The sequence below is a fragment of the Blastomyces gilchristii genome (assembly GCF_000003855.2).
Source record: "Blastomyces gilchristii SLH14081 genomic scaffold supercont1.2, whole genome shotgun sequence".
NCBI lineage: Eukaryota > Fungi > Ascomycota > Eurotiomycetes > Onygenales > Ajellomycetaceae > Blastomyces > Blastomyces gilchristii.
Window position 1 is genome coordinate 322,150 of NW_003101681.1, and position 14,669 is coordinate 336,818.

The following is a 14,669-nucleotide window of genomic DNA, read 5'->3' on the forward strand; positions in this document are numbered from 1 at the left end:
CAGCCGTCTGTCGTTCGTCCTCACCTCCACCCCCTTCGTTCCCCCCGCCCTTTCCAATCTGTCCCCTCACTATATTCGTTCGCTACCTCTACCCTATTCACCCTATTCGCGCATCTCAGCCCAACAGTCTTGACCCCGTTCATTATTATATGGAAGGCCTTGTATGACGAGCCTTGAAGGAAAGGGCATTGATCCTTGCCACCCCCGCCATACGCAGGTATCCGTATTGCATTGCTGGGTCTGGAACTTTAATGGTTTCGGATATTTGACTTCGCGATTCGCCCAGACTGGTATACAATAAAAACGCTGCCACAAGAATTGGGAAGTCATAAAAGGCCAGAGACTTAAAAAGAGAAAACTGAAAGATGGAGTCGCCAACTGGCAACCCTGAGTCCCCTCTGGACGATGATATCCCATTTCCATGCCAGGGCTGCGGTGAGGTATGGCTTTGAGCACTCCCTGCGTCCCAAATTGATTTAAATTGCTTTCCTTTTTTACTAGAGTCTTCTTCCTTTGCTAATAGACATATGATATAAGATTTTGGAAGAAGGCAAAGCATTCGAATTAGGTGAGTTCATACGTCTTATCACCAACCCCATTAATTGGCACTTCCTGTGGGACATGAGGCTAACCTTAGTTAATAGCTGGGAAACGATGGCATATCGATTGTTTTCGATGCAACACCTGCGGTACCTTTCTCGATTCGGACGCAAACCTCCTTCTACTCGGCGATGGTTCCCTCATTTGCAACAACTGCACGTACAGTTGCAGTTCTTGCGGGAATAAGATTGAGGACCTTGCCATCCTTACTGGCGACCAGGCTTTTTGTGCCACTTGTTTTAAGTGTCGAAATTGCAAACGGAAGATCGAGAATCTTCGATATGCGCGCACATCTCAGGGTATATTTTGTATGGACTGCCATGAATCGCTGATGGCTCGACGAAGGAAACGGTCAGCCAGAGGACAACGGCAAAAGGTCCCCAATGTCCAGCTTGACAAATCTCTCCCGTCACTACCTCCAACCGTTGCTCCGAACAATGGTTTGGCGGAATTGGACACCCCCTCAGTGGATCCATACTTTGAAGCACCCGTTGAATTACCCTCTTCTCATCCAAGGTCCGAGGTGAGAAGGAGCTACATGGGGAATGATGCAAATGTGGAATCTCCCGAATCCAAACCCGTTAACCAAGGTGCGCCATTTACTCATATACAGTCCCAACATTTTTGCGATATGCTCTTTCACTAACCACTTGTGTTGCAATAGACAATCTTATCCTCCCTGCTAGCACATACAAAAGCAATCGTCATTCTGCTATTTCACACAAATCTAATGCATCCGGTGGGGAAGAGTTCCTGATTCCTGTTGCATTTGACCCTACACCCAGTGGACCCCACTCCCCTAATCCTCTGTCAGCAACTTCCAATGGCCCACTACCAGACTATTTTGGTCAGGATGCACCTAGGGACAGCTCTAAAAAGCAGCCTGTCGACCGACCTGGATACTTGCAGGACCCGAGTCACTCTGGGGCATCCTCTGAGCAACCAAGCCCATACCAGGAGAAGCGTCCTGCAGAACTAGACTCCCACAAACGCCAAGCTAGCACGGAAAATTCCAACACATCAATTCAAGCATCGTCTTCTAATAACAACGACAATATCCGCCAGCAGAGCATAGTTCAGAAGCAGACAGGCTTTGGAGCTGATATGCAGGGTCGTACAGATAAATTCAAATTGCAGGACGTCCCCAAAGGTAGAAAGTCGGGAGGCTCTGGGAACGCATCTCTATCCGACCTTAGCTTGACGGCTAGAGTGGAATTCCCCGCGAATGATGACATTGCTATGAGCCCTCCGCCTCGAGATTCCGCCCGGTCCGCCAAAGAAACGCCCATCGCTTCAGAACTAGATTCAACACCTTCACGTTTTTCACAGGAATCTCGCTCCAAGGAGAATGGGACCGCCGAACTTTCGAGACCGGGAATGCAATACCCGCCTAAAAGAGGCGATTCACTTGAGGCCAAACTGCATCAATCTCTCCAAAAGAAAGAAATGCAGCCTACCATGAAGCCTACACCCCCTACGTCTAGTAGAACGAATGATGCGACGCCCCCCACATCCTCGAATTTTCCTTCTCCTCCCACAGCGGACAGATCGTCGGATGCAAAGAGTTCCAAGGCTTCTGAATCCACTGTATCTAAGCGGGCCTCTGATACATTGGCTCCAGGCTCCACTCCCTCGCCCCATAAGCGCACTGCATCCGTCAATGTATCGAAACAGAAACCTTCGGGCCATCGCCGATCCCATTCTCGTCATGAATCTGTGAACACTCTGCATTCGGAAGGTCACCGTGAAGCTGATGCCGGTGGTTCCCCATTGCTACGGTATAGTGGGGCTGGAGACTTCTCCCTGGACGAAGACATGGCACGGATTCTTGGTAGTGAGGATCTTCAAAACCAAGAATCCTTCCTAAAGCGTGTTTCAAACTCAGTCCGTCATGGAAGGAGCTTTAGCGATAAAGGTGCCCGACTCTCCAAGGAGCAGAAATGGCCCAAGTCACCCTCAACTGCAAGTAACCATGCAAATGACATGAGCAGCCCAAATACCAGTTCCCCTGAACATCGGGACCAGCTTGCCTGGTACAAGAACGAGCTCCAAAGAGAGCGCCAGAAGATTATTGAGAAGGATCAGAGGATTTCAGAGCTGGAGGCTTCGCTTAATTCCTCGACAAATATCAAACAAGTTAATACTGAACTTCGCGAGAAACGGTCCACCATGGTATTCCTCGAGGCCCAGAAGGAGATCGTTATGCGAGAGCTGGAAGTTCTTACTGAACACATCAAAGCGGAGAAGCAAAGTGGCACTGCCGTTGATATAGGGAAACTGAACAAAGCTGTACTCCGCGACTTCGCGCAGTCAGTACAACGCCTCAAAGATACATTTGCCCCTCAGATCGAAGAGTTGATTAAAAAGCGGAATGATATACTTGAAGAGTTGTCCAGCCTTGGCCGTATGAAAGATAAGAGCTTTCAGGAATTCGAACAGCTGTCCCTTAAGAACTCCCAACTTGCAGAGCTTAATAACGAGCTGGCACACCAAATCCAGGGTATTTACAAGGCTAATACCAACTCCATCGGGGAGGGTGGCCGCAAGGCCCCCAACGGCCTGGGTATTTACTCCCACCAAAAGGATACTTCTGTCGCCTCAATTGAGGGTCGTGAACCTAGGCCGTCGAATGACCTTCACGTCTCGACTTCGAATACGCAATCCGAAGACGCAGAACATCCCGCCCTCCTTCAAGGACCGCAGGTTGTCAGCATCCGAAAGGGTCAGGTTCGCAAGTTCAATTGGAAAAAAGGTGGCCAGCATGTTGCCAAGGGTGTGACGAAGGGCCTCAAGGGTGCTTTCAACTATGCCGAAGGCAAATATCAGCAACGAGAAGGCCATTTTACGGAAACTGCCCCCATATGGATCCATATCATCGCAAGGCGGGGTGGAAGGACCCTCACGCGCTCAAATGCAAGAATCGTCTCGCCAAGGTTTTGGGTTTTTCGGCAACCAAAAGGCCAAGCCTGGTGGTATATGGAAGGCGCCCTCCACTGACAGCACAATGGGGCTTGTTGAGGTTAATAATAATACTAATGGTGAGAACTATTATGAAACAAATATCTTTTCGCTTGAATGTTTAGCATGCTAACTATGATCTCTCGCTCAGCACTTTTTGGTTGCGATCTTGAACAACGCATCGAAGTTGAGAAGTGTGTAATTCCCGGCATCGTCACGCGCTGTATTGAGGAAGTAGAGCTCCGAGGTACGGACCCAAAACTTATTCATTCGTTGTGTTCATTCAAAACCCTTCCTTGTAGATGATGTTAACAACTTTTGACTTCCCGCAGGCATGGATTGTGAGGGCATTTACCGCAAATCCGGTGGTAGCTCTCAAGTGCAGATGATCCGAGATGGTTTCGAGAAGTCCCCAGATTACGACATCTCCGACCCAGATCTCGATATCCACGCCGTCACCTCAGCGCTGAAACAGTATTTCCGCAAACTACCCACTCCGCTAATCACATACCATGTCTACGACCTACTCCTAGACGCCACGGGCGTTACGCCAGCCTCCGCCCGTATAGACGTGATGCGTCGCGCCCTCCTGACTCTGCCAAACGTACACCGCGACGTACTTGAATTTTTGATTTTCCATCTCCGGCGCGTTGTGGAGCGCGAGAAAGAGAATTTGATGACGAGCTTGAATGTTGCGGTGGTGTTTGCGCCGACGATTCTGAGACCTGAGAGCTTGAGTCGGGAAATGAGTGATGTGAATAAGAAGAATGAGGTGTTGCAGTTTTTGGTTGACAATTGTCAGGATATATTCATGGGGATGCAGGATTAGTTTTTTCTTGTTTCTTTTCTTGCTTCGCCTTTCTCTCCCATTTTCACTACTCCGCTTGGTCTCCTGCTTCATCACTGGCCTCTTTTACTTTTCTTTCTGGTTTATTTACTTTTCGCGATTGGATGAATGACTCTTTTTTTTTTTTTTTTTTTTTTTTTTTTTTTTTTTTTTGGTTTTGCGTTTGCGTTTACTCGAGCTGCTGCTTGCATTCATACCACTGCGCTTTTTTTCCCCATTATTTTAACGGGACATGAAATCCGAGTTGATGAGGCTGCTCCCACGAAGCCATGGAATCATCCTCTAGATTGGATAATCATCCCCCTTTTTTTTTTATTATTGCTGTTTTACCTACATTTCCAATCTTATACTGCATTTTGTCGCACGTTCGTGTTCATTGCTATTCCATCAAATACCACCTGAAAGTTGTTTTTTGCCTATATACCATCCCTCCCGTCCTTACTAAACACTGCGCACTGAAAAAAGTGATGGAACTTGCTTGCCCTTATAAAGCCTGTTTATTATCATTGTTATTATTACTATCCATTATTTGCTTGGTTTTCTTTCTCCTGGCGGAGATACCCAGCCTTCATGCCTTGAGGGTATTTTTGTGTCATCTCTCTCACCACAACCTGGATCACTTCGTACCACTCCACTATTTTTTGGTATGAGAGAATTTGAGACAAATGAGACAAATACAATAAGGTGGTACTGTACCTTCTCATACTAAATTTGTGCAGTGGTACATTATAAACAGAGAGTGGCATGATTCACTCAGGTTGTGAAATATGTTACTCCATCTTCTCATCAATTTCCTTTTTCCCTCTCTTCCCATCTTATGTTTTATTCTATCTATGCTTCCTCCTTTATATCCATTTATCTGTCCAATATTTATATCTTCTTCTAAACTTCCCAATTCCTAAAACTCTCAGGGACATGCTGTTCAGTCTTATATGAATCCAGTCTCTGCATGCTCTCATAAGTTGTGTTTTCTCACATGTGATGCCATGTAATACAGTTAGCTCATTCACAAATAGCTTCTTTCTTCTTTCTTCCAATCACCACATCCTGGCTTCATGTTTGGTGCTTAGTGCTGTATATAGCAATGATGATGACAATGATGATGAAATTCAAAACTAGATGCATATGTGATAAATGAGTTTACTTTTTTTTTCTTTTGATTTTTTTTTTTTTTTTTAACTTTTTCTTGCTCCCCTTCTTAGGGAAGAGTCCATTTTACTTTTGCATCTGTGTAGTTGAGAGGTAGTGAGAAGAGATATCCAGTTTCTTTAGTTTCGCACCTAAGCGCCTCCCTCCACTGAACTTTGCCAGCTGTTTATCATCCTTCCTATTCCTTCTTTTTGATATTCTTTCAATATCAACGGGTGCATCCAAGAAGATATCTTGCAACCACGGGAATATCATTGGGGGTCGCCATTCCAACCGTCACATTCCATATACCTTAATCGTTTGGTTAAATTTACACAGGTACCAAGCTATAATCTGTGAGTTTTATTCGTAGAGTTTCATACAAACTTACTCAAGTAGATCCGCTTAACCGCGTCCAGTAGTAAAACGGTATATGTTTAAAGTGCGCATGGCAATTTTATTATGCCTTGTATATTTTGTTATTGTATTATCATTACTATTCAGAAGCTCTCGTCTTCCAACCCGGCTGCGCGACGAATGACGCTAGGGCTACTTTCATCCTCGTCCGTGATATCATCGCCGCAACCGGCGGTGTAGAGGAGTTCAGAAACGATTCGCTTGGAGGCTTCTTTCGCTGTGATTTTGTATTTTCTCAGTTAGTTGGTTTGCAACAAAGCATACTTTCCCTCGCCCCAACGCTGAGTCTCAACCTGTCCATATAAGGTGGTGAGTGAGTTGCCATTGCTAAAACATACCTGGAGTCTGAAGCAGCCTGCTCTGCGGAATATGAAACTGGATCGTTTTCGGTGGACTATGGCCAAACAGCGCGGTGGGGTCATCTTCATCGTCGTCATCGAGGTCATCGTCACTAGGCCATTCTCCGGATTTATTTGGCAGCCGCGAAGGGTTGTGTTCGGCTGGCGCAAGCACGCTTATGCCCGGTCGTGGGAGTCGGGATGGTTTGTTTGGCCGTCGCTGACGAGGTGGTCTATCATTATCATCATCGTCGTCGTCATCCTTGATCGGGGACGAGAAAATCTCTGAGTGAAGTTTTGGCACTTCGATTTCAGGGCTGGAGATGGGTGAGGAGTCCAGGTAGCCCGGCTTGGGCTTGAATCTGGGCGTGCTGATGCCTCGGGTATCGTGGCCGTAGGTTTTGCGGGCAGTGGCGAGGGGTGTTGCCTGGATACGGTAGGTTTTATCTAGGACGCGGTGGAGGACGGGATCTGTTGGCTTGCCGGCCTTTTTCGATGTGGATGGCATCTGATGCGGGGTGAGTGGGGCGAACGCTGAGGTTGTTGGCGTTACGGCCGTGTCTCGTGCGCCGCCGTGGGTCCATTGTGACCTCCCAGGAGTGACTGGGTCCGCGTTTCTTGATTGGGAGGGGGTGTCATCCCATTCGTGGCGGAGAGTTTCATAGGAGGAGGGGTAGTCGATGGATGAGCTGGTAATATCGTCGATCTCATCCCGTATTGAATGTGATTTTGGTCGCAGGGTGCTGTGGGATGGTGTTATTGTGAGGGAAGAGAGGTCCGGAGCATCATCTCGGTGGTGGAGGTTTAACGATTCAGATGACGGAGTGGCATATGATGCCGCAGCATCTTCGTCTGTGGAGGTGCGGGTGGTGTATGTAGAGTTCTCAGTGTAAGTGCCTTCCTGTCCGCTGTCACTGGGTGGGTGTTCTTCGTAGCCGGAAAGCGACACATTGGCACTAGACTCAAAGAATTGTTTCCAAAACTAATTTATTTATAAGTTAGTTATAATAGGTGGCACTTTTGCACTGCGGACTGCGTGTTGTTGGAGACGGCCAACCTTTGACCCCTCCCATACTTCTCTCGACTGCCCAGAGTATTGTTCAACGGTGGGAAGAATGCTTGTGGTAACTATCCTGTGAGCACGGCTGAAATTGTGATCAATTTCTATAAAGTGGCACATATATTTATTAGTTTCTTGATATGTCTAGCTTCTTCATGTCATTACGGATAACGCAGAGCGCGGATGATGGCAGAACTGCACCTTGCAGGGTCAATGTTATAGACTGCTCCAGTCTCTCTAGCTCCTCAGTCAGTGTCAGGTTCCGTTGGGCTGGGTTAGGACGTGACATTGTGCCTCTTGAATTCTATGTAACGGGACTTCAATTGAGTAGGGACTAGACGGCGAAAAGATGAAGTTGGCTTCCTGATTTGCACAAAGAATGTTTACAGCCTGTGGCGTATTTATGTTGGTGATTACTACACCTACCCTAATCACGTGCCACCCAACTTACCCAACGTATATATAGTTTCACCCTAGATAGATTATAGATGATAACATTATCCTCTAACAGGTTATGAGGCTCTTTTATGAATAATCACTGATAATATGCTAATCACATCTTCATATATTATTAAACATGTTTAAATATCTCTTTATAAATAGTTAAATCTATAATTAATTTAAGATTCAGTAGAATATTAGATTTGATGAAGAAATACATATCTGTGTATAGAAAAAGAAATTCAGAAACACTGAAAGTGTAACAGAAAGTAATAGTGAGCTCATTAATATCTGTAATAAATTAAAGAATAACTATAATAAATAAGTTTAATAATAATTTTAAAGATCTGTGTTATACTTTCAGCTGTATTTAGACTTATTACTGAGATTATGAATTTCACATTTAATCTTATTTAGTTTGATCTTATACATTTCTTGATATGAATTCTGCTGAGACTAGTTATTAAAAAAACATGTAAAGTAACTATATATCAGATCTTAAAATGAAATCATGACTTGAAAAAAATGAGAAAGTAATTTCATTTAGTCTCATTTAGTCTCATTCTTGATATAAAGTTACTATTTTTAGACATTTTAAGGTTTTTTTTAGACTATTTTTAATTTTTTAAAAAGTAATGCTTTTTAATAACACTTAAATAAGATTTAAAGTCATTTAAAGCAATAAAAATAATTTAAATTGAGAAGTGAAAATCATAATCTTATTTAAAAAATGTAATAAGAGTAGATAGTAAGTCTTACTAAGACAGTATAAGACTACTATCTAATGTTAAAACTGTGTAATGAAATCAGTTAAATTAGTAATAAGACTATCAAAAAACCTGATTCTGATCTCAGATACAGTTATATAATCAGTCTAGCTATGTTAAGACTCTGTTGCAGTTTCACACAGCTTATTACTTCTCTATGAATGATTTCATTTATCTCACAGACTGTTTGAATCAGTTTTCAATCACTTTATAACATTATTCAGATGTAATATTGTAAGAAATCCCGCTTCTTTAATATATGATGAAGAGTTCAAAACTATTCAAAATGAATATTTTTCAGATATTAAAAGAGTCAAAACAGATTGCTGAAATAAATTTCTTGAAGAAGTATAAGAAAAAGAAGTCTTTAAAGCCTTCAACTGTACTAAAACAAGAAGTGTAGCAAAGCTTTCAATCTTAGAATATGAATTTCAGAATATATTGTATACAGCAAACTCTTTTGATGAAAAATATCAAGCTTTTATGAGAATTCTCTTTCAAAACTCATCACATTTAGAAGAGAAGAATATGTCATTTCATGAATATATTGATGAAAATAACTGGGAATGGCCTGAGCTTACATGTGATGAACTAGAGTTAGTAATATTCTCAAGTTCAATTAAGACTGCTGCAGGGCCTGATTCAATTAATCACTTAATTATTCAAAACACATATTCCTACTTGAAGAATGAATATTTTGAGCTCTTTTTCAATCTCTTAAAAAATGAGTATCACTCTGAATGCTGGAGAGAAGCTACTGGAGTAATCCTTGCAAAATCTAATAGAAAAGCTTCAATTTCTAAGTTATATAGAGTAATATCTCTGTTGAACTGTTTGAGAAAAATTTTAGAAAAGATAATAGCTACTAGATTATCTTTTATAAGCTCTATTAGTAATTCTCTTCTATTTAATAAACAAATGAGAGATAGAAAACAATGTTCTGCAATTGATACTATTCTTTCAGTTATTCATGATATTCAAGTAGCAAAGCATGAAGACCTGGTCTCAACTGCAGTTTTTATTGATATAAAAGATGCATTTAATCATGTTTCAAAGTCTAAGATGATTCAAACTTTGAAGATATTAAAACTGTCACTTTCTCTAATAAAATGAGTTAATTATTTTATATTCAAAAGAATTATACAACTATTCTTTGATAGAAGAAAATAAGATAAAACTGAGATAAAAATAGAAGTATCATAAGAATCTTCAATCTCACCTGTTTTATTTGCAATATACACTGCATATCTATTCAAGAATAGAGAGATGAAAATAATGAGATCTTCAAGTTATATAGAGGATATTGATCTACTCTACAGTCAATAATAATCAAAGAGAATTTAGAAATGATTGAGAAAGTAGTAAAGAAAATCTTTGTTAGAGCAGATATCAATCTAATTCAATTTAATATGAATAAAACTGAGTTAATTCACTTTTTTTCCAGATTTAATGAGAAAGAACTAAGTCTAACTCTTTTGAATAAAGAGATTAAACCCAGTTTGAATGTCAAATAGCTAGAAGTATGGTTAAACTCCAAGTTGAATTTTAAATATTATATTCAACAAAGAATTATCAAGATAGAGAGACTACTGAATATAATTCAAAGGTTGCTTGCCAGCGTACGATTACAGGCGTACGCCGGCTTCTTATATATTGTAATATCATACGCTAAATTAATTAGTGGCTGCTATGACCCTCTTTACACTCATAAGCTAGTTCAGAAGCGGCCGCGTTATTATCTGACAGTCATACATTCTTTCAAACCACATCCTCTCTCATCAGATTCAGTCACGCCCACATGACCATGTTGTACACCCTAGCTTCATGCAGATTAGCTCATTACTAGTGTTTCACAATTATGTGATCTATCTCTGATTCAGCTAGCATTCTGCATACACTCTCACAAAGAAACTTTCACTATATTATATCACTCATTTACTAACTTTTCTCATTCTTCAATCATCTTCTTCATCATTATCATTATTGAACATTACTATCTTATTCAAGATTTCTATCTCTTCTTCTATTCAACTCTTTTCATCTGTTCATTTATCACATTGTACATGTTTCTGGTGATGACTCTCTGTTCTCACAATAAGTGTCATTGTAGTGCTTATATCAGGCAGTTTATTTGCAGTAAGTGTAATGCATTATGAAATGTATATGATTAGGACTTATTTATCTTCTAATGATTGTCAGAACATACTATTATGAATGACACATCTTCTTCATCTTCTTATACACTCTTAATCTTTTCCTTCTCAGCAGGTTTCTGATTGTGTTTTCTTGTATAATTTTGCATGAATGCAGATGCTGATATGTTGTTTTTATTTATATAGAATCTTCATATATTGACAGATCTGTGTTCATTAATGATAGTGAACTCAGTGTTGAATCATTGATTGAGAACTTGAAGAACATAATAATGAAGAAATTGTCTATGTCATGTGTGACTGAGTCTTGTGTATTTCTTTCTACTCTCTCTGTTTCTTTCTCTGTTACTTTCTCTCAATCTTCTGCATCTGTCTCTGTGTCTGATTCTCCCTCTCTCACTATCTCTGTTCCTGTGACTCTCACTTCTGCTACTTCTGGTTTTACTGTCTCTGCTTTCATTATCAGCTCTTCTCATTTCAAGAAGATATTGTATAGACTTAATAAACTACATTTCTCAGTGTATATACTTCTGCTCTTCTTACTGACTCTCAGAACAATTTATTGTACAAAGACTGTGTATAATATAACTATCTGAAGCTCAGTTATAAATGCTGATTATTACATTCATTTTAAATATTTATGATGAGACAATTATTCATTCATATCAGAGAATCACTTTCTCTCTCAATAGTATTAAGATTATAAGTCTTTTTCTTTTTCATCTTTTCTTTCTGATACTGATTTTTCTGTTTTTAGAAAAAATCATTATAAGTTTTACTGTGTATGAAGTTATGATATTCACAGATATTAAGAAGCTTTTTATAACTGTAAAGTTCAATATTATAAGAATATTCACTCTGATAAATTTCTTCAGAATAATAGATCTGTATCAGTCTATTCTCTGACATCTGTTATTCAACTTCATGATGCAGATGAAAGATATTCATATTTTCAGAAATGAGAATGCAGATGTTATTCTCTTTTACACTCATGAATATAAGACTTATATATCTTGTCTGAGATGTTATTATGAGAATGAGTCATTCACACACTGCATTCTACTTTCTGCATTTCTCTGTGTCTCTCTCTCTCTTTCTGAGAAGCCTTGTATGTGTTGTAATTATATGTACAACTCTAAGATCAGTGAGTGTTTATTCAATAACTGTTCTCATCTCTGAGTTTACAATTTTCATACACTAATAATAGTTCTTAGTTACTTCAGTATCAGAGATCATTCTAATTCAAGATGATAATGTCACTGAGACTACTCTCTCTCACTCTTAAGCTTCTTCTGTTGCTTTCTCTTCCTTCTCTGTGAGAAAGATTGTGTGTACACTGAGTTGTAAGTATTCAGTGCTGAGTGACTTCTACTGTTATTTATTCAATTCTGTGTCTCTCTCTTTCATTTCTTCTGTCTTTACTCTCTCTGCTCTGGCTTCTGATTCTGCAGGTTCTATACTCTTCTTCAATTTCTCTATGTATATACATACACATTTCTATATTGGCATTTCAGCCAATCTTGTGATAAATGACATTAATATTGTACACAGAGTGATAGAGGAATTGAAGACATGTACAGTGTTATTGCAAGAGTGGCTTACAGCTCTCAAATCTCTTACAGATCTTGAGTTTTGAGATTTTCTTTATTTTTGATGTTTTTCAGGTGATATGATGTTGGAAATAGATTAAATATATAGTGTATGAAAATGAATGAGATGTATATAATAATATTTGTCTTTTACAGTTAACTCTTATAATTGATGATCAATTCATTATTTCTTTTCTTTTCTTACACTTTTTCTTTATCTGCTAGTCACTACTCTTATGTAATCTCTATATAATACAGTATTCAGTGACTAGATTCAGCAGCTTTTATCTTTTGTAATTCTGTCTTACATATTATACTGTCTCTCTTCACTTACTTAGATTACTATAGTGAATAGCTCATTAAAACTAATCTCACTCAATCTCTAAGCATCTTCAGAAGTTGAGATGGCTTGATCTCACACATTTATGAATGTTTCAGATAATTCATTCTCTGTAATCTCTGTAATTGAACTGATGTAAACAGTTGAATTTAACTCTGAATTTCTTTTTCTTCTGCAACCTGACTCACATGCAAGTCTGTCACTTTGAGACTGCTCTTTACTGTGTTGTGTCTGCTATCTGCAGTATGTTATTGTACAATCAGCTACAGTCTCATCACTTATTAAAGTGTGATATTTATCTGATTTTTTCATTTCTTCCCATTCTTTCCTTGTAATCATGAAAAGATTGAAATAAGTAAGATTATCTGATTTGTAAGCATCTATAATTTCTCTTACTTTGTAATACTTTTCAATTATAAGTTTCTTCTTTTTCAATGCTGATAATAGTGCTGTGAATGATTATAATCTACTCAGGTCTTGCATCTTTGCTTTCACAAGTTATAAATCATTGATTAAGTTGTATAAGATCTGTCTCTCTGATTTCTTCAATGTATAAGTTCTCAGAGAATGTGATTTGAGTATTTTATATGACTCAAATCATCTAGATTGAAACTTCTCAGAACTCTCATTGTATATGAGAACTTACATTCTCATCTTGAGACTCAATTTCTTGATAAGTGAGTCTCATATTCTTTTCAATTGAATTGCTCAGTTCAGAAGTAACTTGTTAGCTTTTGTGCATATATAACTGATCTCTTTCAATCTTGATTTCATGTCCATGACTGCTGCATCTGCAACTGCTACTGCTGTGTCTGTAACTGCTGTTCCTGCTGCATCTGCAACTGTTGTATCTGTGACTGTTGTGTCTGTGACTGTTGCATCCGCAACTGCTGTTCCCTCCCCCACCTTTTCCGAAGCATTCTCCGGGATGCGCGGATGCAATCCATACAACAGGTAGAATGGTGAACGCTTGGAGACTGCATGCTGTTGAATTCATGTGATCAGTAGCATCTGCCCGAGATATTCATCTCATAGTCAAAACATCTTTCCAGTCATACATTCTTCTATCATCAGCATCACCACGAACTCGCTCGATTTTTCGAATAAGAACCCGCCGATAGATCCATCGAAAAGCCCTCGATCATACGAGCATTCTGACCCCATCGCCGACCGCATACCCTGTGTGGTGGTGGAGTTATCCAGCCAAACGTGAACCGGACGTTGTTCGAAACTCCTGTGTGGGATTATCCCCCGTTCTCCCCTACCACACCACAACCCCGGGCCAAAGTGCCATACAAATTGTAAGGTGAAGAGACCTAGCCATATGCACCAATCTTCTCGATTTTGGAAGATCCCCGATCTGTAGTTGTGGAGATATCTGAGGAGCGACCTCCGCGAAAACCCTGTCCATCTTTGATGTTCCAAAACACCAACGCCAAGTCCCACCCTCGTACCGCCCTTCCTAATCTGGCCCATCCCCAGCAGAAAAATACAAAAAGATACCTCGGTGATAATATCAAGCACATAATCAACGGCCACTTCTGAAGTGCAACCTCCGCGGTCTGTCTTCAGTGTATCTAGACATCAACGCCAAGTCTCACCCTCGTACCACCCCTCTCAATCTGGCCCATCCCCGACAGAAAAGTACAAAAAGATACCTCAGCAACTGTACTCAATACATAATCAGCAGACACGACAACTATAAAATCAGTATATCTCAAGGTCTGACTGAGCCTTTGATCCCTGCACAGTGAGATATATTAAATCTAGTTTTAATAGCTCAATATTCAATAGATTCTGCAAGGGATTGAGAACAGCAATACTAGGTTTCTATTGAATTTGAGAATTAACTCTATATTGATATAATCATTGATAAAGTCTTCTATTTTGAGATATAAATAACCAGTTTCTCTACATCCTGCTGACAATATTTACATTATCATATAGAAACAGACTTTATATTCTCTATAATATCAAGACTCTGAATGAGGGAAAGTCTTTGATAGAGAGTATACAGTAGTGTATATCTTA

General features: G+C 39.9%; 4 protein-coding genes across 4 annotated transcripts; 2 read left to right on the forward strand and 2 right to left on the reverse strand.

Annotated features, from left to right (window-relative positions):
- Positions 1-365: 365 nt before the first annotated feature.
- BDBG_16224 (uncharacterized protein) lies at positions 366-3,597 on the forward strand (the record flags this gene model as incomplete). Its single annotated transcript, XM_031724220.1, has 4 exons — positions 366-440; positions 538-568; positions 645-1,190; positions 1,265-3,597. 4 exons carry the CDS (start codon positions 366-368, stop codon positions 3,595-3,597), a joined length of 2,985 nt encoding a protein of 994 aa, XP_031576110.1.
- A 7-nt stretch (positions 3,598-3,604) lies between these two features.
- On the forward strand, positions 3,605-4,387 carry BDBG_16225 (uncharacterized protein; the record flags this gene model as incomplete). The annotated part of the gene is made up of 3 exons (XM_031724221.1): positions 3,605-3,638; positions 3,710-3,805; positions 3,891-4,387. The coding sequence occupies 3 exons, from the start codon at positions 3,605-3,607 to the stop codon at positions 4,385-4,387; spliced, it is 627 nt and encodes a 208-aa protein (XP_031576111.1).
- Positions 4,388-6,033: 1,646 nt separating this feature from the next.
- Positions 6,034-7,637, reverse strand: BDBG_00899 (uncharacterized protein; the record flags this gene model as incomplete). Its single annotated transcript, XM_031720099.1, has 4 exons — positions 6,034-6,167; positions 6,289-7,270; positions 7,346-7,452; positions 7,514-7,637. 4 exons carry the CDS (start codon positions 7,635-7,637, stop codon positions 6,034-6,036), a joined length of 1,347 nt encoding a protein of 448 aa, XP_031576112.1.
- Positions 7,638-13,673: 6,036 nt separating this feature from the next.
- BDBG_16226 (uncharacterized protein) lies at positions 13,674-14,160 on the reverse strand (the record flags this gene model as incomplete). Its single annotated transcript, XM_031724222.1, has 1 exon — positions 13,674-14,160. The coding sequence occupies exon 1, from the start codon at positions 14,112-14,114 to the stop codon at positions 13,674-13,676; it is 441 nt and encodes a 146-aa protein (XP_031576113.1). The 5' UTR covers positions 14,115-14,160.
- Between the last annotated feature and the right edge of the window lie 509 nt (positions 14,161-14,669).